The sequence below is a fragment of the Pogona vitticeps genome, chromosome 1 (assembly GCF_051106095.1).
Source record: "Pogona vitticeps strain Pit_001003342236 chromosome 1, PviZW2.1, whole genome shotgun sequence".
In the NCBI taxonomy this organism is placed as follows: Eukaryota; Metazoa; Chordata; class Lepidosauria; order Squamata; family Agamidae; genus Pogona; species Pogona vitticeps.
In genome coordinates, this window is record NC_135783.1 from 40,801,487 (window position 1) to 40,829,451 (window position 27,965).

A 27,965-nucleotide genomic window follows, 5' to 3' on the forward strand; every position below is an offset into this window, starting at 1 on the left:
AGAATTAAAAGCAGTGGATATCATATTATTTTTACTTCTCTTATGCCTAATATTAATAATATTTAATAGTAAGCATTAATAATATATTGATTCTCTAGAAGGGCTGAAATACGTTAAGTAACTCAAAAACACTCTTTCTGCAATCCTTATAATCCATCCATCCATAGGCAACCTTCAGTCTCGAAAGGCTATGGTAACATGCTCTGAATTGAGGAGTGTCCCCTCCAGAGCATGAAGCCTGGGTAAAGTAATATGGAGGATAGGCTGTTACCCAAGGAGCAGATCCCCCCTCTCCATGTTGCTGAAATGGTCCAATGGAAAGGCAAGAGCCAATACGACTGGTTCCGGCAACGTCGCAGGAGTTGGCAGAACGACAAGAACTGCCTTCGGGACTCCTTACAATAGGCATGTAGAATAGACTATTTTTACTATTTCCAAATTATAGAAGGGCTTTAATGTTGAGCAAAAAGGGTATAATGAAGAAGTGTAATGAGTGAGTTTGCAGGTTTCCTCAATTTTTTGTCAAGTTTTTTTAGCCACAGTACAGCACCAGCTCTCATGTACTTATAAAGAACAAGGCTTTCCCAAAGAGGATGTTGACTTTCAGCAAGAACAATAACCTTGTAGCGGTCACTGAAACATAGTAAGTCCATTGTGACCTTCCTGTATGTGAGGGTTCAGTTTTTGGCTCCATGTTCAGCTCAGAGAAATCAGTAGATTTTTGTTTCTTCAAAACAGGTGAAAGATTTATTGGTGCATTTAACAATAAACAAGTGTCCATAACATGATCTTGAGGCTTTTCTCCTTCTGACAACGGGTCTCAAAGGGGTTTCCAATCTTTGAACAGGAACGGATTTCCACAAGTAGTGTTCCATGGTCCCGCCAAATCTGAAGGGACCCAGTCTCGTATGGTCTGCCCCGTCGAACCTTCCAACAGGGGCACGGTCTCGACATCCTGGTCATCATTCCACAGGGTCTCGATTCTCCCAGGGTCCCCCTGTAACTCTTCCTCATTATGTCCCTTATTCTCCATTCTAGTCTTTCCTTTCTCTCTCAACTCTCTCTTTCTCCTCTCTCAGTCTCCTCCTCCACTCCCTTGTCTCTGCTTCTCCCCAGTAAGAGGGTCTGGGTGGAATCTCTCTTCTCCTTCTATAATCAGCCTCCTCCTTAGGCACTCTTAGCCTCTCCCACGATCCTCTCCAGGGATCCTCCATCCACACCCAGCCTGGTGGCAACTGCCCTTCCTTCTTTTTTTATCTCTCTTGTTCCTGCCTCAAACTCCACCCTCTTTTTCCTCTCCTTTCCCGCCTTTTCCTCCTGAACCTCCTCCATCGCGTTCTTTATCTCTTCACTCAGTTCCTCTATTTCTGTCCCTTGCTGAGCTCTCCCCGCAGGTTCTGGTGCTGGCTGGGGTCGTGCTTCCTTATCCTCATTGTGGAGGAGGGATGGCTCTCCAGCAAGTGGGGTATCCCTCTTGCCTTCTGTCTCACATGTACAATTGCTCAAAAATCCAGAGAAGCCCAAAAAGCAGTGTGAGAAGTGTGGAAATAACACTGGGCTTATTGTATGGCTAAAACTATCCTCCATATATAGATATAGCAATCACTAGAACAGTTCAGAGTTCTTCTAATGTTTTCATTTTATAGTACTGGATGCTGTCATTTTTCCCATGTGAAAAAATCATTGGCCATTTTTTCTCTCTAGTCCTGTGGTATTATTCTACAACTGGACCCCAAAACATGTGATGAGCCTTCCAGATGTTGTCATATGACAACTCCCAGCATACCTCACCAGTGGCTATGTAGCTAGAGCTGATGGGAATTGGGGTCCAATAACATCTAGAGAACTGTCCTTTCCTTGGCTTCACCTTAGAAGCTGTTACCTGTTGACTCATAGATGACACCAGCAGTCCTAACCAATAGAACCAGATCTCTCAGGCAAGTCTCTGCATTCTGAATTAAATGATGTCATTTAATCTCTCTTTCAGCAAGTTCAACCATCAGAATATTGTGCGCTGCATTGGGGTGAGCTTGCAGGCTCTGCCACGCTTCATTCTGCTGGAGCTCATGGCTGGAGGAGACTTGAAATCTTTTCTGAGGGAGACACGGCCCAGGCCAGTAAGTGGGAAATGATTGCTTCATGCTAGCATTTAAATCGTATAACCTGTATCCAAGCTAATGACAATAGCTAGTGCAGTCTCACTGCTTCCAAAAATCAGTTGCACAAGAGATCTTGTGATGGCACTGTGACACATTATACACAGACCAACATCTGGAGTTGCATTGGATGAAGGAAAATATTACTTTCTTACCCCTATTCTAGTCCCCATCCAGGAGGGGAAGCCATTTATACTTTGTACTTATGCAACTTCCAAATAAAGTTCTTTGGGAGGCTGCTGTGCATTGTTATTTATTTTGCCATTTTGAAAAACAACAACTAATTGAAATTACTTTGGAGATCATTGTTGTCAATTGGAGCTAATCCTAAACCTTTCAGATACAGACATGTCAACAGTGACAACTACAGTGGGGTCTCTACTTAAGAACTTAATCCGTATTGGAAGGTGGTTCTCAAGTTGAAAAGTTCTTATGTTGAATCTGCATTTCCTATAGGAATGCATTGAAAACCATTTAATCCGTATCTGCTCTTTTCCGTCCATAGAAACTACAGTGGAACCTCTACTTAAGAACTTAATCCGTTTTGGAATGGTGTTCTTAAGTTGAAACGTTCTTAAATTGAAGCAAAATTTCCCATAGGAATGGACTGAAAACCAATTAATCCGTTCTGGCTGTTTTTTTGTTATGTAGAGGTGCGTTCGTACATTGAAGCATTAGTTCCCATAGGAACTAATGCAAATTAATGCAATTAGTTCCCATAGGAACTAATGCAAAGCTGGTTAATACGTACTCTACCACTAGGGGGAGAATTTTTTTTTAACCTAAGATGACCTAAGGTTAAAAAAAGAGCAGGGAAGGTTTTTTTTTTCCTGTTCTTATCTTGGTTTTCTGTTCTCAAGTAGAAGCAAAATTTAGCAAATGGAGCTGTTCTTAAGTTGGATTGTTCTTAAGTAGGGACGTTCTTAAGTAGAGACCCCACTGTGGTGACAGAATATAGCATTTGTCTTCCAGAGCAGCTAACAGTGGCAACTAGTGATAGAATGCTGCCACTATTTTTGAATATCATCTACAACCATGTGAGTCAAACAACAGCTGTTCCTACTAAATGTTTAGCGCAAATTGATACAAATGGGATTGTGAGTCCATAGCAGTTAAACTTCAGGCTTAAGGCCATCTTCCACCCGGAAACCTGTTTTACTGTATGCTATGAACCACCCAGAGAGTGATAACATTAATGGGGTAATATAACAGTGAAAAAATATGGATGGATGGATGGATGGATGGATGGATGGATGGATGGATGGATGGATGGATGGATGCATGCATGCATGCATGCATGCATACATACATACATACATACATACATACATACATACATACATACATACATACATACATACATACATACATACATACATACATACATACATACATACATAAGCAATCACAGGGATAAAAACATGCCCTGAAAAAGCAAAAACATGACACGATCATTAGGAAACTAATTTAGATATCCAAATAGGACAACTTTAATGTAAGATAGAGAGAAGCGGCTGCTTCAAACAGTAGATTTAGATGTATTATGCAAAGGCAGCAAGTGGTTACTTATTAAATCTATTACGGTTATATTTTTACTGCCAAGAAGACTGACAGATGCTTGTGAGGTTTTCTTCCTCAGGCCAAATAATGTGACTGGGCCAGGATGCTACGTGAATTAATTTTGTGGTGTGGGCTGGGGGGGGGGGAACACCATTTGTTCCTCTGTTACAGAGAGTAAAAAGTCTTGAGTCAGCCCTGCCTTCAAGTAGCCAACACAGATCCCTGTGGAATACATACACAGAGGGCAAACCTATGCAGACCTTTGACTGTGTGAATTCTTACTTTCATTAAGAATCTGAGTTAATACATTTTTATCACCAACCTCTACAGCAACCTAGACTGAACAGGATTTCCTTCAGCTCTGATATGTCCCTTTTGCTTTAATCCATAAAACTCTCTATGGGGAGATCATGATCTTGTCAAGAAGGCCCTGCTACTGGTAGAGGCAGAGAGCAAAGGCTGTCAAGATCCTTGGAACTGAAATGTGCACAAAGTCTCAACACAGCAAAACTCGGAAGGAGTTAAAAGATTTCTCTGCTCAAGGGGTTTGCAGTAGAAAAGCAATCAGGAGAGGTTTTGGAAAGATAAGCAGTAATTTCCCTCCTTTGTGTCCTGAAGCTTGTGGCTCAAAGCAGTGATTATACTGAACAATGGAGTCAGTTTGTTTTGCGGTCACCTTTCGGAAGGTTTGACCTAACAAGGGGATGTGTTGCTTGAACGCTTCCAGCTTGTCCCTCCTTTCAGGCAGCAACCACACAATTTCCAGCTGGAGGTATCATTCCTTCATCCAGGGAACAAGAGCAGCGACAAGGTGCTGTAAAGTGAATTTCCTCAGTATTTCAAGGCTACACCAGCGCTCTGCATCCCCGTACAAAATGGGTGCAAACGCTTCATGTCTCAAGCAAATTACCCTGTTAAATTGTCCTTGGCAGAGAAACAGTTTCTGCTTTAACAGAGAGGGAATAAAAGGCACAACAGACCATTTCTCCCCACCCCTAAGCTAAGAAAAAAGTTGTGCATGAGACTTAGTAACCAAGGCCTACTTTATAATACTGCAGTGCTGAATGCAGATTTTCTTTCCCAAGTTTGCAGAGCAATTCATAGATAAGAATCATAAAGATTAAGGAAACTATGTGCTGCTCTTTCCAATTTTACCTTCTTAAGGGGGAAAGTAAGAGGGAAAAGTAGAGAAGCAGGAGACAGAGGCCATGGTAGAGATATTGGATCATGTTTATTCAAATACCTACTTTTTTCAAGGATAAAGAATTCAGTACAACTGGAGATGCTTTCAGCTACAGAGTTGTCCTCTCAGTCATCCTATTCAGCCTAATGCTTTCTGCCTCCTTTCTGTGCGGTGTCCATGCAAGGTGTCTCTGGTGAAGCAGAGACACCTTGAATGTCCGCTCTGGATTTGGTTCTTGGCAGTTCTTGTTACCTGGCTCACACTAAGGATGTAAACCACTCGCTGCTGGGAGAAAGACAGCCTAGAAGTGTAATAAATAAAATCAATTTTAAAAATAAATAAGGATGTGAGGAATTCCCACTTTTTCAACAAGATATCTGTCAGGAAATCACTGGCCTCCATAAGATTTCTCACCTCCAGCCCAGCATAAGACAAGGAGACCCTTTTCTGTTAAAGTTTCCACTAGGGAGATGTTACTACATGCATGTAGAAGGATATACAAATACTGTATGATCTGATTTGTATCCAAATACAGGTATTTTCCTTATAATATTTGCCATTCTTTAAGTCATCCATTGGTTCTGTTGTCCTTGAAAGTAAAAAAAAAAAAATCTGTGATTTTGCAAAAGGTTTCCAGTTGTTTTGGTTATCTTCAACCCTTTGATAGGTTATAGAGTTTTAGTATCTGATGATGAACAGTATCATAGGTGGTTGAGTGGTCAACAAAGGTCACCCCTGTGATCTTCCTAGTTTCAAAGGCGTCCTCAACACCTTGTGTTAAATGTACAATTTCTGCTGTACAATTCTTCCCAGGTCTAAAGCCAGCTTGTTGTGGGATGCAGAGTGGTTCTACGACTTGCATTAGACAGTTAAGAATCATTCTTTACAGGACTTTAGAAAGATGACAAAGTAGGGAAATCAGCCTGAAGTTTTCTGTGTCTGTGGGTTCTTTACCAGGTTTCAAAATGGCAGTCACTTGTGCCTTTCTCCAAATTTTTGGAATCCTGAGAGACCAAGACAAATATTAAGGAAACTTAGGAGCCACTTCATTGTTACTGTGCCAAAATAGTTTATCTGTTCAGCACAGATGTCAACCAGGCCTTACCATTTTTGCTGCTAAAAGGTAAAGGTAAAGGTTCCCCTTGACAATTTTTGTCCAGTCGTGTTCGACTCTAGGGGGCGGTGCTCATTCCTGTTTCCAAGCCATAGAGCCAGCGTTTTTGTCCAAAGACAATCTTCCGTGGTCACATGGCCAGTGCGACTTAGACATGGAACGCTGTTACCTTCCCACTGAGGTGGTCCCTATTTATCTACTTGCATTTGCATGCTTTCGAACTGCTAGGTTGGCAGGAGCTGGGACAAGCAACGGGCGCTCACTCCGTCACGTGGATTCGATCTTACGACTGCTGGTCTTCTGACCCTGCAGCACAGGCTTCTGCAGTTTAGCCCGCAGCGCCACCACATAGCTTTTTCCAGTTCACTTAAACTGAATGGTCTTGTAAAGCCATTGGTCTGCAATCACTTATTCTTTCAGCTATTTTGATTTGCTGAAATGTTAAGCCACTTTAATAATTTCCAGTCCGTTTGATTATTTTTGATATGTTTATTTCTTCCATGAGTCCTATCTAATCCAAGCATCTTTTTTTCTCTTTTTTTCTTTTTCCTTTTTGAGATCAGAGAAATTCATTGCTGCCCAGCCAAAATGGTTTCTTCACTCAAGGGATTATGTTCACACAGTGAAAAATAATAATTAATTTGGGTGATTACATCCGCTGTTAGGCCTTGTCAGTTTTGCATGCTTAGAGTATGGACCATTGGAATGATCGGTTCACTGCCTCAGTGAACAGGCCCTAGACCTCTGGGACTGGGCAGATGTTTGATCCACTGCTGTACTGAATTTCTGCCAGTCAGCTTTTTGAAAACGATACCTTCTGCAGAATGTTACTATTCATGGTTGGACTGCTACCATGAGTTGGCACACTAGTGACTAGAGCTGAGTATTTGGGATTGGAGTATAGATTGAATTCATGCATTTTGGGCTATAGGCTCATGAGTAAATATCAAATCTGGGCTATAGACATGTTGCTGTTGTTGAAAGGTGGGAAAAGTTTGCTATTGTACATAAGCACTACTTGGGATGTTTCCATGTGTTTTAGAATCATAGAATCTTCTTCACTGTTATAATCAAGTGCATATTCCCAGACACTCCTGTGACAATTGAAGTTTCTGATTTTAAAATTAATTTTTTGCTAATGAAAATTATCTGAGGCTATAAAGAAAAAGGCTGCATTAGGTGGTTTATGAATGAAAATAATGTGTAACTCTCGGTCCACTGTTGTTATCTCTATATTATCCTGTAGTGTGATTTTCATCAGTCATTCAAAGAGCTCAGATATTATTGTGTGTGGGGGGAGATATTAATTTCAGATGGTGATAGAATTCAAAGCCCAATATTTGTTACACAGATGCAGCTGACATAACTTCTTTTTAACAAAGTGGTTGGGGATAAATCCAGTTTAGGTTTTTATGAATGAAATCCCAGAGAGCAATCCATTTAGACTCTGACAAGAAGTTGAGGTCTTCTATTCGGACCATGGGAGCAGGCTAATGATACAGCCATAAAATGTGGTGCTGGGCTGTATGTCTTCAGAGATCTGAACATGTTTTGAAAAACTTGGCCCTTTTCTAGGAGGGAAGGACTTCAGTGCAAGGTCTGGAAAGTCTGGAAGGCAAATGGTGTTTGGTGGACAGTCCAAAGGTGCAACGTTGGACACGTCACAAGGAACATGTAGCTCCAACAATGGCTGGATTGACACTAAACCCTCCTAAACTACTGGCTCTTGGTTGTTGCCTCCAGGCTTCACCAACTTCCAGTCAAGTGGAAAGCCTCACAACAACAGCTCCCTATCTAATAATATGACACTCCGTTGTTTTGCCAAGAGCTTCTTCCAGGCACACTGTTGGTGCTAGAGTTCTCTTGGAAGAGAACTAATGTGAAGATTTTTCTCTTAGAAATCTGCCAAGAGGGATTTTAAGTTGTGAAGTATCTGGAAAGTGTTTATTAATGCCAGCAGGGAAATCAATGCATACACAGCAACGTGCAGTAAAGAAGCCTGAGAAGAGGAATGCATGGGATAGCATTGCACAAGCATCATAAATAAATAATTAAAATTGGTATTCCTTTCAAGCTTTCTTTCTTTGAAGTTCCTTCCTTAAAGGATTTTGGTAACATATCCTTCGCATCTAGCTTGTGCAAGTGATGGATTTGAGTTGAAGATGCCTGAGTTGTTTTATGATACCTCCTTTGTTACTGAGATATATATGTATCTTCATGCTTTGCAAGAAATGCCAGTTTCCCATAAAACATGGGCTATAAGTAAATGCAGGGTATAAGAAGCTGTTTAGTTGGCTATTTAGTACATTTACATAATTGCTAAAGCCAAGCACCTCTAGTTATATCTCAAAAGTTATTATGAGGCGGAATCTCCTCACTAACCTGTCAGGCCTCAGAGGTGCCACAGTGGCTGTGGGAATGAAAGCCTGAAATTCAGAGGTGTCTGGTCAGCCAGTTCTTGAGCCTCAGGCCTAGTTGGATTTGAAAGTCTTTACTGGGTCCTCATTCGCTGAATCCAGGTGCTGGGGGCTTGAAATAAAGTAGCAAAATCCAGGGTCATTTTAGAAGGTTACACGATCTGTACGTATACAGAAAAGGCTTGCATGAACAGACGAGTTCAGCTTTTACTACTACTCATTAAAAGACAAAATTCCCCTTGGCAACACAGTTTACCAGAGCAGCAGCTGCAAGCCTCTGAGACCAAATAATCTTGCTAATACTGTAGTCAGAGGCTGTTTGTGGAGATCTCCTGACCTGAAAGATGGTTGGTGATCATTATCTGTCATTAGTTCTTCTATTTCCCAAAGAGATTGTCAGGACTGTCCACTTAGAGGCAGTGTTCATGCAGCTTTCAGTGCATGAGTAGGGAGGCGGATTTCTTGTGTATAGAAGGGCTTTTTGACAGGAACATACAGAGCAGTATCTATAGAGTAATCTGCACTTGGAAATAGGAAATCTGTTTCATCGTGTGAATTGAGCTTTGATCTGGTGTCCTCCAGATGTTTTGGCTTCAACTCTCATCAGCCTCACTTGGAATAGCCAAAGATCAGGAGCTGGGCCAATTCTCATCCAAAATGTCTGAGCAAGGGAGAATAAGATCTTCAAAAGAGGCCCTTTTCTCTGTCTCATTGCCGTAATGGAAATGTTTGATGGGGACAAGTTGGCCCCCTCCCTCTTGCCTTTTCAGTTGTAGTTAAAGACCTGCTTTTTAAGGCAAGCTTTTAATAACAAATAACTAAAGTGGGCTAGACTGAGCCTTTTCTTTCAACTATGTTTTTAAAGAGTTTAGATGTTTAGATAGCTGCTTCAATTACTATTATATGTGTATTTTTTAACTTTGTAAGTTACTGTGTTTTTACTTGGTGGTGTGCTTTTTTAAAAAAAATAATAATTGTGAGCCACCTTAGGACTCCTCACTGGAAGAAAAGTGACAAATGAAGTAAAACAAAATAAAATAATAATATAAAAAAAAATAAAGGAAGCTGAAACGTTTTTCCTTTAACATAAATGTGAATACTGAGATTTTCAAAGGTGAATCATCATCATCATCATCATCATCATCACTGAAAATCTCAGTATTCACATTTATGTTAAAGGAAATAATAATAATAATAATAATAATAATAATAATAATAATAATAATAATAATAATAATAATAATAATAATAATAATAATAATAATAATAATAATAATAATGTACTGTCAAGTCAGTTCTGATCTCTGGCTACTCTTTGTAGGATTTTCCAGATAAACAATACTCAGAAGTAGGTTACTATTCCAGTCTTCTAGGCACTGTGCAGCTTGCCCAAGGCACACAGCTTCTGGGACACACTGTAGAGAATCAGACTCCTAACATCCCAGACCACTGAGCTACGAAGGGGTGCCGATAAGCAGTGAGCCTTTCCCAGAAAAAATTGAGCTAGGAAGCTATAAATTGCAGGATGTATTGGGCAATTTGTCTGTATTCAATGGTGCAAAAATCAACTACCAACTACCGTATTTGCTGGCACACAAGGTGACCGGCCGTATAAGACGACCCCCCCCAACAGGAGGAGGAGGAAGAGGGGAAACGGGTGGGTGGGTGGCGGGCGGGCGGGCGAGCGAGCGAGCGCGCGTGCACGACATGGCAGCAAGAGGGCGAGGAAGAGCGGAAGAGGGTGAGCGGGCGGCGGCAGGAGGAGGAGGAGGAAGAGGAAAAGGGAAACGGGTGGGTGGCGGGGGAGCGAGCCCAAGCCGGACCACCTTTTTGCAGAGGCCTCTCTTTTATTCACCTCCCCGCATGTGCGTGCGCTCCTCCGGCGGGTGAGCCCCGGGACTCTCAGCTGGGGCCCTCTACCCCCCTGGAGGGAGCCTCTCTCGGAGGATCGGGCAGCCACGCAGCTGCTTCATCACCTCTGCCAGCATCAGGTTGCAGAGGGTGGAGTAAGGGCTCATCCGGACCACCTGCTGGTGGGCGAAGGGGCTGCCGAGGCGGGCCACTTGTTCGAAGTCCCTCCCGGCCTTCTCCTCCTGACCTCTCAGCCGCTGGATCAGGCTGCGCTGCACGAACCCTTGGCGGGCCACCAGGCTGCTCTCCTGGCAGTCGCTTTCCCGGGAGACGGGGGGGGGTTCAGAGGAAGCCGGGAGGTCCAGCACTGCTGTGGGGTGTAGCTCCGGGACCTGGGCAGAGCTGTCTCAGCGGTGGCTGGCTCAGCAGCATGGGGCGGCAGGCAGCTTAGGCATGGCAGGCTGTGCTTCCCTCCATCCATCCAGACCGACTGCCTGCCTGCCTGCCTGCCTGCCTGCCTTCCTTCCTTCCTCCCCGGCCAGCGCGGCCGCGCGTTATTCAGTGCACCCAGCGTACAAGACCCCCCCCCCACTTGGAGGCATGTTTTTTGGGCCCAAAAAGTCATCTTGTACGCCGGCAAATACGGTACCTGTGAATTTAACTTATCTTTCATGTTCAGGTCCAAAGTGAACATGGCAGCACCTCGAGAAAAGTTCAATGTGGAAGAGCAGAGGACCATAATCAATCTCCTGTTTCTCCAAGGGAAAGAGGCAAAGCAGATCCATGATGAAATGTCACAAAATATGGGTGACGGTGGCCCTTCATATGCAATAGTTAAATGTTGGGTTGTCAATTTTAAAACTGGCCATTTCGATGTTGAAAGTGAGAAATCCAGTGGAAGGCCTATTTCTGTCTCTGTGCCTGCAAATGCTAAAGCCATCCATGACATGATCATGGAGAACTGCTGAATATCAGCCAAGAATATTGCTATATATCTGAGAATATCACGTAAGAGAGTTGGTGCCATTATCCAAAACAATTTTGAAACGAGAAAGCTGGCAGCAAAGTGGATCCCCAAACTTTTGACAATCGAACAAAAGAGGAAACATGTGGAGTCATCAGTGGCTGTTTTGGAACATTTTGCAAAAAATTAATCAGATTTCCTGGGCAAACTGGTAACTGGTGATGAGACATGGATCTATTGTTATGATCCTGAAGCAAAGGAACAGTCTAAGGAATGGAGGCACAGTGGTTCCCCCAGGCCAAAGAAGTTCTGAGTGCAAAGGTTGGTGCAGAAGCAAATGGCAACAGTTTTTTTGGGATAAGAAAGGAGTTCTGCTGGTGAACTACCTCCAACAGGGTTCAACCATCAATGCAAACTATTACTGTGCTTTATTGATGAAGTTGAGGCAAAACATCAAGGAAAACGGTTGAGGAAAGCTCTCCAAAGGTGTCATCCTGTTGCATGACAACGCCTTGTCACACGCTGCAGGTGAAACAATGGCAAAACTGACGTCCTTAGGCTTTCAAGTGATACCCCATCCACCCTATTCTCCCGACCTGGCTCCTTCTGACTATTCTCTCTTCCCCAAACTAAAATAACACCTAAAGGGACAATGATTTGGGAGTGTTCTGGAGGCAACTAATGCTGCAAATGAGCAGTTACACCAGTAGTTGGAAGAATGTTATTTACAGAGACTTAAGAAGCTGCAGGGCAGATGTCACAAGTGCATTGACTTCCTGGGGGAATATGTAGAATAGGGTGGCAGTTACAGCTTCCTAGCTCAATTTTTTCTGGGAAAGGCTCAGTACTTATCAGCACCCCCTTCGTATCCAGCAAGCTTTCCTTCTGTTTTGGAAATCCTAATCTAAAACCTGGGGGGTGGGTGGGTATTGTTGCTGTTGTTAATGTTTCTATTTTTATTTCTGTTTTCTGTTATATGTGCTGTAGCCCACCCAGAGTAGTGCTGTGACACTAATGGGAGCGGGATACAAATTAATTAATTTCTTAAATAAATCGATCGATCGATGATACAGCTCAGTGGTAACCTCTGCTTTGAATTATATCATACTGCGGAGCTAGAAGAGACCCTATGAATCACCAAGTCCATCCCCTATCAAGGAGGCACAGTGAAGAACTGAACTCCCAAAATCTGTCTCATACCTAAACCACTGAGCTATCCAGCAGTTTTTGCCTTTGTTTGTTTTTAGAGCCATCCCTCATCCTTGGGTATGCTGGACTTGCTCCATGTAGCTCGTGACATTGCTTGTGGCTGTCAGTATTTGGAAGAAAATCACTTCATCCATAGGTAAGTGGCAGAAACACTAGTTCTTGGGGGACCACTCCCGTGTGCTTTGTGTGTGATTTCCTTATAAAGGGCTAATGAAACTCTAAGAGCATAGAGCAATGCATTGCTGAGGATGATTGTATACTTCTGCCCCCTAGAGGTTCAGTGCTTCTTTGCTAAGAAAAGGTAAGAAAAATGTTCAGGAAGCAAATGAGACTTTGTATTTGCAGTGTTATGTTAAAAGCTTTCAAAGTGGGAACCAGTTGTCATTATTTGTTTGCATGTTTTGAAAGCATTTTCTTAAAAACCACCACCATGCAGCTTAAATAATTAAAGTCCTTTAAAATATATAATCACAGAAGAACATTTCAAGTTGCATAGGGGTTGCCAGTCAGCTACGAAAAAATAACCTAGCTGCCAGGGTTTTGTTGCTGTTTTGTTTTCTGCTTTTTCGGGGTGGAGGTGGGGGTTTAAAGCTAGTACTCACTGGCTTCTGTGTTTATCAACAGGAACAATTTATAGAATTTCAAACCCTGCACGGCCAAGTCTCCAGCTTTGCTATCTTTTTTAAAAATGAAACTGTTCAATAGCCAATAGCTGTGTCCTTAGACTGCCTGTTAGTTGAGCAGTTGTTCTTCAAGGGCATTGTTTCACATACGTATTTCTTTCTTTCTTTCTTTCTTTTGAAATTCCTTCTAAGTGGTTAAAGTAAGAATGGACCTGGGGCTGCACATGGGTTACTTTTGTGAGCCTTAGTCTTATTAGACTCCCCATCTTATAAGAGAGAGAGAGAGAGAGAGAGAGAGAGAGAGAGAGAGAGAGAGAGAGAGAGAGAGAGAGAGAGAGAGAGAGAAAGAAAGAAAGAAAGAAAGAAAGAAAGAAAGAAAGAAAGAAAGAAAGAAAGAAAGAAAGAAAGAAAGAAAGGTCATTGCTGGAAGCCTGCAGAAGCAGCAGTTCACCTTTTAAATAGGTTGCAGGAAACTCCCTCCCCTTCCACCACCATGTTTAACACCAAAAAATACCATAAAAGTATTACCAGTTACTTCTGGTGCTGTATATGATCCAGAGAGGATTCTAGGGGGAAATTGTTCCTGGATTGAACAAGGTTACCCATTTTTGCTATATAAGAACAACTTTCTTTTTTCCCCTCCTCCCTTAGAGACATTGCTGCTAGAAATTGCCTCCTAACTTGCAAAGGTCCAGGGAGAATAGCTAAAATTGGTGACTTCGGAATGGCTCGGGACATATACAGGTAAGGAAAATATAGCTTCTTATCAGCATTACATGATAGAACATTAATATTTGAATATGATATATTTATTTGTGTAGCTTATCTTCTTCCTAGGCCAGTGATGGCAAACCTATGGCACGCGTGCCACAGCCGGCACACAGAGCCCTCTCTGTGGGCACATGAGCCTTAAGTCACCATAGAGAAATACCTACCTGTCCTCCAAACCCAGATTTTGGCACTCCTCTCTGCTAGTGCAGTGGTCCAGCGGAGGGGTGCAATGGCGATCATTACTGGTCAAGCCCAATGGGGGATTGGAGGACCAGTAAGTATTTATTTGTTAATACTGCCCATGGGGGGGGGGGAAGAGAGAGAGAGAGAGAGAGAGAGAGAGAGAGAGATTTAACCCTTGCAGTGCAGGAGCAGTTGTTTTCTTCTAAACTAAAACCTCAGCATTTGGGTTTTAATTGCAGTAGTGGCACTTTGAAATAAATAAGTTGATTTTGTGTTGCAGTTTGGGCACTCGGGCTGAAAAAGGTTCACCATCACTGTCCTAGGCTCTGGTAGGTTGCTATAGCTGTGGGTCTTTTAATATTCCTGGCACAGTTGAGACACTTGCGGAATTCATTTCTCCTTCAATACTGTGGACTCACCCAACTTTCTCAAATCACTTTTCTTGGTCATTACTGTGCATTCTCTTTTAATTGCGATACCAACCACCTTACTTTTTCTTCACTTTTTCCACAAGTGGCATAATCCTTTTGTGAAGCTTCAGCATCATCGTCCATAGCATTGACCCTGTTCCCTTCATTCTCTGTATCATTAGTAAATCTCTTTGATTTACAGCACATAAAAGAAGGGGAAGGGTCAAAAGAATGTAATTATCCAGTCTGGAATTTATCCAAGATTCTGGGATTAATTATCGTGCAGTACTAGAAGGTGCCAGGAAGAATTTAATAATATATACGTATATTATTCATAATGCAATAGTAATGTTTCCACAGCGCCCTCTAATGTCAGTCTGGGGAATTACTTAATCGGAGAAGTACTGTACCACATATGGGTTCAAAAATGTTGTGGCACCTTAAAGACTAGCTGCTATATTTAAATGCAAGCTTTCATGGACAAGTCCACTTCTTCAGACTTTGCAATCACATAGCCCTGATCTGACTCCTTGTATTCTGCAGACTAAGGACACAAAGAAATGCGAATATTGCCTTCATTAGTAGTCTGATTGAAAGATGGAATCAGTATTTTTTTATAGGTAAACAATGGGCATGTAAATGTTGCTTAGCTGGTTGGATAGCTTAGTGGTTTAGATATCTGGCTGCAGAGCCAGAGGTTTGGAGTTCTTTTCCCCATTGTGCCTCCTGCGAGTAGAGCTAGTCTGTGTGGCCCTGAGCAAGCTACAGTCTCAGGGGGTCCCCAGGAGAACGGAATAGTAAATCACTTCTGTGCATTCCTTACTTGGAAACCCCATGGTGATCATGATGATGATAGTGATGATGATGATGATGATGATGATGATGATGATGATGATGATGATGATGATGATGATGAAGAAGAAGAAGAAGAAGAAGAAGAAGAAGAAGAAGAAGAAGAAGAAGAAGAAGAAGAAATGTTATCTGCAAGAGGCAGAAGTAGGAAAGGATGTCAGTCCTCAGAAGAGAAGGACTTTCTGTTATTCCCTCATTTCAATACTGCCCTGAATATCTTGTCCCTGTTTTTCCCCTGTAAATCAAACAATTATATTCTTGACATAACATTGCCATTTTTAAAAAAGAAAAGAAAAGGTGGGAAAGTAGCTACTAGTGTTGCAATCGTCGTTTCCACTGCCACACAATTGAATTACTTGATGAGCCAATGTTTAGGCACAAAGAAGCCAATACGTGTCTCATTAATCTTCTGGCACCCCTAAATAGGGCCAGCTACTACAGAAAAGGAGGGTGTGCGATGCTCCCTGTCAAGTGGATGCCACCTGAGGCCTTCATGGAAGGGATGTTCACATCCAAAACAGATACCTGGTAAGCCTGATCATTATTGTCAAATACAGAGCTTCGAAAAACTAAATGCTCCCAATAAATATGGTATTTTAAAAACAACACTAACAATATTTTTGGTTGTCAACCAATAAAGAGGAAATATATATATGCACACTCCTTCCCTGAAGAGGGAAATATGTATACTACTCCAAAGGAAAATTGGCTTTATGAGTAGTGATTCCCACAGTTGAACCCTAGGTATTTTTAAACTACAACTCTCAGATGCTTCAGATAACACAGACAAGGCCGAGACCACCTTCTTGGTGTAGGCTAAGAACACTGAGGATCTTAAACTGGGAAGCCACTGTTTCACACAGAATTAATTGCTCTCTAGCTACTTTTACACAGGCTTCTTTAGCACAATGTTAGCGAAGTTACTGTGGTAAATATAATGAAGGTGTATTGAGATAAACAAAAACTTATCCTATGTCGCTATTCAGCTCACAGTGATGAGTTTCCTTACAAACCCAGCACATCAACAGCATAGTCTCTCAAAACTAGTGTCTTCTGGTTGCCCACAGATAATTTAGTTTGATAAATACTCTTTAAAAGTTGGGTTTGAAGCAAAACCAGCTTGTTGAAGAAGATTTTATGCAGGTTAAAAGATAAAATTTGTATTATTCGCATGGCCCTTACTCTGAAGATGGTTGTTCTTGCAGATTAGCAATGAGTATCTTCTCTGCAACAAAATTCTAGTCTGCAACAAATAAAAGACACCCTAAGTGTGTGAACTGTATTTAAGTCCTTTCTGAAGTCAAGACAGATTTGGGTAGAGAAATGCTGATAGTCATTCTCATTTCTATTCCAAAAATTAAGTTTTGCTTACCGAAGGAATGATGCAAACCATTCATCTTGAATCTTTCACCTTCCAAACAATCTTCCTCAAAAGGTGCTTTGACTTCAAATCCAAATTTCTCAGAGGATAAACTAGGTGATCCATTAGCAACTAGAAATCAGTAGTTTTCAGTTGTGTGGATGTCTCTTCCAGGTGTTGAGGTGACAGAAGATTTGTAACCGAGAGTTAAATAGCTATGCAGGAAGCAAGACCAGCTCTTCTCAATATTTTATACTTCATACTTACTGCATACTTTCTGCAATAACCTTTCTAGTTTAAAGCGTTGTGACAAGAGAATTATTGGCCAAAATCCTATTGCTTTATAGTTTACTAAATTGCACCAGACTAGGCCCATTGAATTCATGGACATTTAGTGAACCAACTTATCTGTAAGTTCAATTGCTTCAAATGGGCTTCGCTCTAGCTATGACATACTATGATAAAGTAACTCACACTTAGAGTAGGCCCACTTGAATCAATAGCACTTATGGAAGAGTTGACCCACCAAATTCCCATTGATTCAATATACTTAATTTCATACAGTACAAATTTATTGTACAGCCAAAGGCCCGATAATACTTACTTTAATGTGATTTACTATGCGAAGCAACAAAATTTTGGCCATTGGCTTTATAAAGACAGTTCGTAGTGATGCATTGGCAAGGTGAGACTGTATGTTTTAGAGCAGACATCTGTTTGGACATATTGCATCACCATGAATCTCTACCTAAAAACTGCAGTTCTAAACAGATTTATAGTCTGTTGGGGTGGGGGGTTGGGAAGAGCCTGGTTGGAGAATGTAGCCTTAAACCACCAAGAATAACATTTCAGATTTCAAAAGAGGGTAAATACCATGTTTATTTTCAAACTAAGAATGTGATGATTTAATTCAACAGGTTAAAGGTTTTCTTTTACAAACATTAACAGCAACAAACATTTTTAAGCTGTTAACTTCTAACACTAACAAATTACAATAACTTTGAAATCTAATATTGCATATTTTGTAAGAAATAGGCCTCCTTCTGGTGTTTCTTGTGTGGTTAGTAACCTCAGATGTTGCAAGTCATATGGGAGGAATCCATGCTATTTTTTATTCCTTTGCTGCCATCTTTGACCTTTCCAAAGAACAGGCACGATACTGATAGAGGATGAAGTTCTGATGAGGATTCCTGTCATACAATCTCAAGCCTCTTTTACATGGTGTGGGATGATGACACGATATAGTAGTTCCAGTGCTTCAAACCTCCAAAATTTGATAGCATAGGACTGCACAGTATAAAAGGCTCTTGCAAAATCTTTCTCCAGTCATATTTACGCCGCTTTCCAAACATGTACCCATTATCTCCTATCTTTGTCTTTTGTGTACAGGTCTTTTGGAGTACTGCTGTGGGAAATATTTTCTCTTGGATATATGCCATATCCCAGCAAAAGTAACCAGGAGGTCTTGGAGTTTGTAACAAATGGAGGAAGGATGGATCCACCCAAAAACTGCCCTGGCCCAGTGTATGAAATATTTAAGGACCTTCATGCTCCACAAGTTCCATCCATCTTCTGTTTTTAACTTTCTTTTCCCTTTAAAGACCCTTTTCTGTTGTCACACATTTCAACAATCTGCTGAAACAAGTGGGACCTTCAACAGAAAGATTGCAGTGTGGCATGGTCTGGTTCTAGCTGTTTTCTGGTGGCTGTACAACGTACATGAAATCATAAACCAGCCTGAATCTGCATTATGCCCAATCTAGACCTTTTTGATCTAGCAGCGAGGCACCTTTTTGGGGGGAGGGCAGTAGGGCTTGAGCGATGGGGACCAAACTATTTGTGCACAGAAGGGTCACTTTAAAGGAGATTACAGCCAGAGACGCAACCTTTCCCAACATGAATCAGTGTAATCCAACCTTCCTGTCTGATCACACCCTCTGTTCTATTTAGTTTCCACACCAAATCTATTGATACCTCCCTCTTCTGCATGGTGGTGCCATCTTGACATTTGGAGAATGAGTTCACTATTGAAAGATAGAAGAGGTGGGGAATGTATGTTGCTTGACTGAAACCTCCATCAGCCCCAGATGATGAGGGAGTTGCAGGCCAACATCAGGATGCCCACATGCCCCATATCTCTCCTATATGGGGTGAATGATGCCATTAGCTATAGTAGCCAACAGCTTTAAGTTAGTTGTGGCACGGATATTTTGGTTAGTGCTAACCATTGGCTCATGTCATATTCAGAGCACTTATACTCTTGCAGTAATCCAAAGGTCTTCACCGCCTATTGCAAATACAGTGGGGTCTTGACTTGAGAACTTAATTCGTATTGGAAGGCGGTTCTCAAGTCAAAAAGTTCTCAAGTCAAATCTGCATTTCCCATAGGAATGCATTGAAAACCATTTGATCCGTATCTGCTCTTTTCCGTCCATAGAAACTAATGGGAAGCTGCTATTCCACCTTCGACCACTAGAGGGAGATATTTTGTTTCTTTTTTTTCTTAGGTCAAGAAAGGTTCAGGGAAGGCAGGGAAAATACAGTCCAGGCAGTACAGTACCAGGCAGTCTGAAGACTGTCTCCCAATCCACTCTCTAAACGCTGGGAGGAGTGAGGAAGCAGACAGGCACCCTTTTCACTGGCCAACAGTTAACTGAAAGTTCAAATTTTGCACTTTCCCTGCCTCCCACGTGGTTTTTTTCAGTTCTTAACTCAAATCTAAGTACTTAAGTCAAGTCAATATTTTCCTATGAGAGCGGTTCTTAAGTCAAAATGTTCTTAACTCAAGTCGTTCTTAAGTCAAGACCCCACTGTAGCCTAGAAATCTATCATTGTTGTTGATTATGTCTCATCAAGTAGTCATCAAGGAGTGCACAATTTTTGTCCTCTTATGAGTAGACATTGCATAGGTTCACTGCCAGTCAGTGTACAACCCACTCCAGCTTACATATACGACTTGTATCACATTTTTAGTGTAATCGACTTGAGCCAAGCTTCTATGTTAATCCCAACAAAGAATTTTGTCTTTAAGCTTCAACTATAAGACTTAGAGACCAACTCTTTGTTGTTAATGATTGTTGTGGGTTTTTCAGGCTCTTTGGCCATGTTCTGAAGGTTTTTCTTCCTAACGTTTTGCCAGTCTCTGTGGCCGGCATCTTCAGAGGACAGGAGTCAGAACTCTGTCTGTACTCCAGACCACAGACAGAGTTCTGACTCCTGTCCTCTGAAGATGCCGGCCACAGAGACTGACGAAACGTTAGGAAGAAAAATCTTAAGAACATGGCCAAACAGCCTGGAAAACCCACAACAATCATTGAATCCTGGCCGTGAAAGCCTTCAAGAATATCTTTGCTGTTACATTTGATTTAACACTAGTAACCCTTGATTGCCTTCCTGATGTACTGGGGAAAAAAAACATGAGCTTGAAATGTCATACATTATTGTTTAAAATTGTGTATACTACTATTGTATTAATACTGGCTTATAATACAATTTCATGCCCACTCTCCAAAAGTCCTAATTGATTTTGAAAAAGTCATTCCATTGAATGTTGTGGCATGTGATTAGCAGATTTTTTTTGTAAATCATTCTGTGCTTGATCAATCAGAAATAAGTCCTGCTAATGTCATCCTGGCCTTTGTGAGGTGGAGCAAACCTTATTAAATATATGTAGAAGGCTGGTGAATATTACACCAAACCTAAGGGGAGGTTATAGACCTCAGACGTATCAGTAGATAATTAGTGGGAATTCTTTTATTGTTTGTGCTGATTCCTGTTCTGCAACAAACTGGATGTTTAAGGGGGAGCTTGAAAATAATTAGGTAAAAAAAACCCACTAGTTACCTGTATTTAATTCCTTTCCCCAATAATGAAAGTGTAACTGAGAACCATTAGAACTGAGATTTATGGGGTTTTTTTGCTATATTACTGTAATTTTTATATTATTTTTATAGTTATCAGGTGGTGGGATCAGTAGATGGTGGAGGAAGAATATAACATGGTTCTAGCATGGGCTGTGTTACTGCTTCATACTCTGCTATAGGTACTGAGGCATCAAAGAAGGAGAGAGGAATAAAATGGTACCACAGGCCAGTGGTTGTAGCCTTCAAAGTTGTTTAAGGAACTAAGAAAAAAACAATCTCAGTTATTTTTGAAAACTGGGAGAGTAAAGAGGTTATATGACTATTCTAATGGTCAGCTTCTGAACCTCAGAATGGAGTAATTGTACCTAATTACATTTGAAGGTAACATTTAATCCACCTACTGTGTCCTTTCCTGCCATTCGCCATTTGATTTCCTACTGCTGTTTTAGGTACCGGATAATGACCCAGTGCTGGCAACACCAGCCTGAAGACAGACCAAACTTTGCCATAATACTGGAAAGGATTGAATACTGCACTCAGGTATTCGAGTTACCATGGCCCTCTCATCTTCTGCTGTCCTATGAAATAACCATATTTGCTCCCCAGCGACGCCTCTGAATTAAGCAGGTTGTTAGTCTGATAGCTTTCGTTGAACCTATCCTCAGTGAATTTGTCCAATCCCTTTAAACTGTTGCAATCTAAAGCAGCAGTAATCACTACGTTCTGGTGGCAAATTTCATAATGCAGGGGTGATGAGTGTGTGGCCCAAAGATACTGTTTAACTACAGGTTCCATCAGCGCTCACCACCTTAAGGGAGTTTCAGGCAACAGCATCTTGAGGGTGAAGTGCTCTCATTCCTGACATAACCTAATGGCATGTTGTGCGAAAGAGAGGCTGGTTGGGTAGTTCAGTGAGATGGAGAACCTGGTTAGAAGCTCAGGGGTTCAGTTCCCTGCTGCGCCTTGTAGAAGAGATAGCATATGTGATCATGGGCAAGCTTCTGTCACGGAGTGCCCACAGAAGAAAGAACAGATTAATTACTTCTAAATGCCTAGTTGCCCTGAATCAGAACCAGACTGTGTGAAGTGGTAGTTCCTTTCTTTAGTCAATCCTGAATTTTCTGCCCGTCACTGCAACTTGGAAGAGGTTTTTGTGAGGAAATCATAGAATCATGAAGCTTGAAGGGACCTATAAGGCCATCGGGTCCAACCCTCTGCTCAGTGCAGGAATAAAAACCAAAGGATATCTGCCAGGTGGTTGTCTAAGTTTCTCTTGAATGCCTTCAATGTTGGGGCACTCAGCACCTCTTGAGATAATTGGTTACATTGCCATAGTGCTCTTAGCAGTTAGAATGTGTTTCCTGATATTCAACCAGAATCTGGCTTCTTGTAACTTGAGCCCATTGTTGTGTGTCCTGCACTCTGGGATGATTGAGAACAGATCCTGCCCCTCCTCTGTATGACAGTGTTTCAAGTATTTGAGAAGTGCTATCATAACTACCCTGTCTTCTTTTCTCAAGGCTAAACATGCCCAGTTCTTTGAGTCTTTCCTCATAAGGCTTGGTTTCCAGCTTCCTGATCATCCTTGTTGCCCTCCTCTGAAATTGTACCAATTTGTTGGCATCCTTCTTGAAGTGTGGTGTCCAGACCTGGACACAATACTCAAGACGAGGTCTAACTAGTGCCGGATAGAGGGGAACTAGTACTGTACAGGACTTAGAGACTATACTTCTGTTAATACAGCCTGAAATAGCATTTGCCTTTTTTTGTAGCCATATCACACTGTTGGCTCATGTTCAGTTTGTGATCTACATCTCCAACATCCTTCTCACTTGTAGTATTGCTGAGCTAGTTACCCCCACCCCCTCCATCTTGTAACTGTATTTTTGTTTGTTTTTCCCCTAGATGCAGTACTTTGCACTTATCCTTGTTAAATTTCATTCTTTTATTTTCAGCCCAGTTCTCAAAGCTATCTAGATCATTTTGAATTTTGCTTTTGTTTTCCAGGCTGTTAGCTATTCCACCCAATTTTGTGTCATCCACAAATTTGATTAGCTTCCCTGTATCCAGATTAATAAAATATTCTATACTGAAAGGGGAAGTTTCTCACTCAATGTATCTTTTATTCCAGCAGTGCTTTTGAATATCAAGAAGAAAAAAGGTATTTTGAACTTCTGGCTGTTCTTCCTTGTAGGATCCTGATGTCATCAACACTGTTCTGCCTGTGGAGTATGGGCCATGCATTGAAGAAGAGGAAAAGGTCCCAGTCCGTCCTGATGACCCTGAAGCGATTCCTCCTCTGTTAGTGTTGCCGCAGCAAGAGAAAAAAGGTGCAGAGCAGCTCCTGCCTTCCCCGCCTTCTCTGGCCTTAGCCATCCCAGCTGCAAAGCCTCTCCCGAAAGTGGCGGGTGTTGAGCCACCAGTACGTGCTAACATGCAGGCACCCCTGGAAGGAGGACATGTCAACATGGCGTACGCTCAGTCCAACTCTGTCACGGAGCTCCACAAAGTGCGAGGGTCCAGAAACAAGCCCACCAACCTCTGGAACCCAACATATGGCTCCTGGTTTTCAGAGAAGCCAACCGTCAAAAACACTTCACAGGTGGAGAAGGAGGCAACTGAGAGGGAAAGTTCAGGACATGGCGGGAACTGTACTTTGGGACCCAGCATTGTGACCGGAAGGCTGCCCAGCTCTTCCGTTCTTCTAGAACCATCTTCACTAACAGCCAGTGTTAAAGAAGTGCCTCTGTTCAGGCTCCGCCATTTCCCCTGTGGGAATGTTAACTATGGATACCAACAACAGGGCTTGCCCCTGGAAACCTCGGCCCCACCCTTGTGCCAGCAGTTACGAGGGCCCTCACCTTAAAAACCAAGGCTCACCTGGTGGAGTGAAAGTCTCCAGTTCTCTTGACTCTCTTCTCATGTGACTTGTGATCCTTGGAGCAAAGTTCAGTGTCGTCCACACAGCAAGTGCGAGAACAAAGATTCCCTTCCGTTCTGTGCCAATTGGCTCTGAAGTGCCACCTTTGAAGCAACGTTTCTCAAACATTCAAGAAGCTTCATTTTCTTTTCAGAGTCTGTTCCCTACACACATGCTGTCTCTCTCTTACACATGCACACACACTTAGGACAACAGTCAGCAAGGCCCCATTCTCAGTGGCATAAAATCATCTGCATGGTTGTACGCTATGCCCTTCCCTGCGCACTGCTTCCTCTCAGCTGTTCATCTGCTGTTTCAAGACTCGCTGTCCAAATGTTATTTGTTTAGGGATTTCCGGAACTGCCAGATGCAGTCGTTGGCAAGCCCACTTGATGTTGGAGATTTGAGGAGAGAGTAAGAAAATGTGGTACTCATGTCCAAAACAAAATTATGTAACATGGACTCTTCAAGGATGCGTACCCAAGCAACAGTGCAGCTACCGTATGGTCCTCATATGAACACACCAAAAACCTAGTGCCATTCACCGGGCAGCACACACGTTGCTCTCACCGTCTGTGTGTCCCAAATGGCCAATGCAGAAATTTAAGGGATATATTGAAATATTCTAATTAGAAGGGAGAGCTTTCTCCCTCTTTGAAATTAGGGTCTCTTGTGGTTGTTGGGTGCCAAGGGTCAAGACACTGAAACTAGCACCTAATCTTTCATGTGCATTCATGCTGTGAGTGGTTATGCCAGATTTGAAATCAGAGGAAGGGAAGAAAGTGGCTGCCCAGATGTTTCAGACTACAGCTAATACAGTCCTTGGAGAACATGAAAAGAGCTGTGCTGGGTCAGAACAAGAGACTGTCTTGTTCAATATTCTGTTCACATGGTGGCCAAGCAGTTGCTTACAGGGAGGTCATCAGCAGAAGAAGATCAAAAAGCACAGTGTTTGGGCATGGGTGGCTGGAGAAGTACAGCTTCCTGTATCCCCTGGGATGCACAAGGATTCTGCCTGGGACCTGTAGTCTAAAATAGTGATGTCTTTATGCTCAGCAAGTGCACCCCTCATGTTAAAGGTTCCAGCAAAAGATATACTAAGGCATACTGCCTCCGATACTAGAGAATTCATTCTGAGTACTAGCCAATGATGGCCTTAACCTCCATGAATTTACATAGTCCCCTTTTAAAACTATCCAAGTTGTTCACCGCTATGTCATATGGCAATGAATCCCAATAAGTATTTCTTTTATCTGTACTTAATCTCTCATTATTCAGCTTCAATGGTTTGTTCTCATATCCTGAGAGGGATGGAGAAAAAACCCCTGCTTTATGCCTACTTTTCATATATTTCTGTTATGCCTCCTGTTACTCACTCACACCACACACACACCCAAAACTACTCCAAATGTTTCAAACTTTCCTTGTAGGGGAGTTGTTCTGGTCTATTGCTCTTAGCGTGTATTTTGGCACTGAAGCAAAATGCTCCAAAAAATTGGAGAGCTAAAAACTGTTTTAGGGGACAGGGACAGAATGATCAGGCTAGGAGAAGCCAGTCTGTACAAGAAAGAAATCTACACTTTTTTTTCATGCATTAATAGTTTTTATTTGCTGTCAAGTCGCCTCTGACTTATAATGATCCTATGAATAAGCAATCTCCAAAACGTCCTGTCCTCAACAGACCTGCTCAGCTGTTGCAAACTAAAGCCTGTGGCTTCCTTTAGGGAGACAACCTATCTCATATTTGGTCTTCCTCTTTTTCTGCTGCCTTCAAACTGCCAGTACGATTGTCTTTTCCAGCAAATCTTGCTTTCTCATAATATACTCAAAGGAGGAAAGCCTTCCTCATCATTTTTGCCTCCAGAGATAGTTCAGGCATGATTTGCTCTGGAAACCGCTTGTTAAATGTATTAAAAGTAGTGAGCGGGGAAAATTTGGCTGGGCAGCAAAACTATAATTCAATTGTTCTGTGTACCCACTCACAGTTTTTCCAGGGCACAATATTTTTTATGAATAATAAAATAAGTGACAAAATAAGCCGTTGGCTGTGTGGACCACAGCAAACTATGGCAAGTTCTTGAAGAAATGGGAGTGCCTGACCACTTTATCTATCTCCTAAGGAATATATACGTGGGACAGGAAGCAACAGTTAGAACTGGATATGGAATAACTGATTGGTTCAAAACTGGGAAAGGAGTACAATAAGGCTGTATATTGTCTCCCTGCTTATTTAATTTATATGCAGAACACATCATGCAAAAGGCTGGACTAGAAGAATCCCAAGCCAGAATTAAGATTGCCGGAAGAAATATCAACAATCTCAGATATGCAGATGATACCACTCTGATGGCAGAAAGTGAGGAGGAATTAAGGAACCTCTTAATGAGGGTGAAAGAGGAGAGCGCAAAAAATGATCTGAAGCTCAACATCAAAAACACTAAGATCATGACTACTGGTCCCATCACCTCCTGGCAAATAGAAGGGAAAGATATGGAAGCAGTGACAGATTTTACTTTCTTGGGTTCAATGATCATTGCAGATGGTGACACCAGCCATGGAAGGAAAGCGACGACAAACCTAGACAGCATCTTAAAAAGCAGAGCCTTCACCTTGCCGACGAAGGTCCACATAGTCAAAGCTATGGTTTTTCCAGTAGTGTTGTATGGAAGTGAGAGTTGGACCATAAAGAAGGCTGACCGCTGAAGAATTGATGCTTTCGAATTATGGTGCTGGAGGAGGCTCTTGAGACTCCCCTGGACTGCAAGGAGATCAAATGTATCCCTTCTGAAGGAAATCAACCCTGAGTGCTCACTGGAAGATCAGATCCTGAAGCTGAGGCTCCAATACTTTGGCCATCTCATAAGAAGAGAAGACTCCCTGGAAAAGACCCTGATGTTGGGAAAGTGTGGAGGCAAGAGGAGAAGGGGATGACAGAGGACGAGATGGTTGGACAATGTCGTCGAAGCTACCAACATGAATTTGACCAAACTCCAGGAGGCAGTGGAAGACAGGAGGGCCTGGCGTGCTCTGGTCCATGGGGTCACGAAGAGTTGGGCACAACAACTAAAGAACAAGTGACTTCAGTGTACATCTCTTTGAGGCAAAAGTCAACAACTTTTATGGGTTCAGGAAGCTTTTTCATACTCTCCTGGACCGCAGCAGGCTGCACATACCCATTTTTAAATGTCTATATAAAAATAAAAATGGTCAGCCGCCATCTTCCCCAAACCTCAGAAGATGCTCCATCATGTGTACAATTAGCTATTTTATTAGCTATTGGCTATTGAGAGAGTAGCCTGATTTAGAATAGAATAGAAAATGTCGAGACATTTTTTAAGGAAGGCAGTCCTCATGGAGCAGATGAATTTGAATAGAATCAGTGGCCACCTCACAGAGCTTTTTGCTCTGTAAAGAACCACACACACACTGAAGGGGGAAACTAGCTTTGACTGTGCAAAGATTGCCTTGTTTAGCACATTCTTTCAGACTTGATATAGTTCCACATTCTAGGAGGTTTCAAAACTTGTATGAACTATATCCGTGAAAAGGCATGGCACAAAATCCCACGAAGAAGCAAGGACCATCAAAAATCTTAGCTACACCTAGCCAAGAGCTGATGATGTCTATTGCATAAGCATGGTATCACAAAACAGGATATTATGCAGTTATTACAAGCTGGTACATTGACATGCTGTGAACATCAGGGCACAAGGGGGAAATCATTCTTTAGTCTTGAAAACACATTCAGCAGTAGATGTGACCCACTGCATTTGTTTCAGTGAAATAACTAGAAATCATATATGCCCACTGTAACCTAGCTCTTGTATAGTGCCCCCCCCACTGACACACACACATACTACAATTGTGAAGGAAGACTGTGCCTCTTACCTGTTTCAGAGGTTGATAATGGTCCATCCATAAAATAAATGTAACTCTAATTCTCTGCACACTGAATAGGGCTGATTGATTTAACTGGCATTTTATAAGCAAATGAATGACAGGCAGAAAGTCATCTACTTTCTATGGATAGCAGTTTGCAGGAGGAGTTGTAAATCAATGAGGAATGGCCCTGAATCTTTAGTAGTGAATTACACTAGGCAAAAATCTAATCATGGGTCTCCTTAGCAAAATAATGTGTCTTGTTCCCTTTAAGGGGCAACCAAGGACCTTGAAATGTAACTCTAGCAGACAAGACACTCCCACCTGAAGACTCACTGAAGGTCTTGATCCTTTTGTGTGTGCACTCATTATCTGTGACTTAGAAAGCTTCATTCTAAATTGGCACCCATTTATCCTAACACTTCAAAGGCTACTGAGCTGGCCATTCCTATGTACTCACAGCAGGGAGCATGATTTAACTCCATGGATTGCCATGGGGGCAACTATTGGATGGAGGTGAAGTGATTCTTTAAAATGCAAGAAAAACAAGTGTGTGAAGGAGTGCTCATCTCCTGTAATAGATGCTGCTCCTCCACTCGCCTTACAATCTAATGGTGCATGGCTCATTCAAGTACATTAGGCACACGGAA

At 42.0% G+C, this 27,965-nt stretch overlaps 1 protein-coding gene across 1 annotated transcript in view; it reads left to right on the forward strand.

Annotated features, from left to right (window-relative positions):
• LOC110078686 (ALK tyrosine kinase receptor) overlaps nt 1–27,725 on the forward strand; it is a 171,867-nt gene extending 144,142 nt beyond the window's left edge. Inside the window, exons 15-21 of the mRNA XM_078383016.1 lie at nt 1,988–2,117; nt 12,493–12,590; nt 13,729–13,821; nt 15,720–15,821; nt 18,043–18,177; nt 20,966–21,056; nt 22,711–27,725. Of these exons, the coding sequence (XP_078239142.1) occupies nt 1,988–2,117; nt 12,493–12,590; nt 13,729–13,821; nt 15,720–15,821; nt 18,043–18,177; nt 20,966–21,056; nt 22,711–23,382 (1,321 nt within the window). The 3' untranslated portion in view covers nt 23,383–27,725. The remainder of the gene's footprint in view (nt 1–1,987; nt 2,118–12,492; nt 12,591–13,728; nt 13,822–15,719; nt 15,822–18,042; nt 18,178–20,965; nt 21,057–22,710) is intronic.
• The last annotated feature ends 240 nt before the right edge of the window (nt 27,726–27,965 follow it).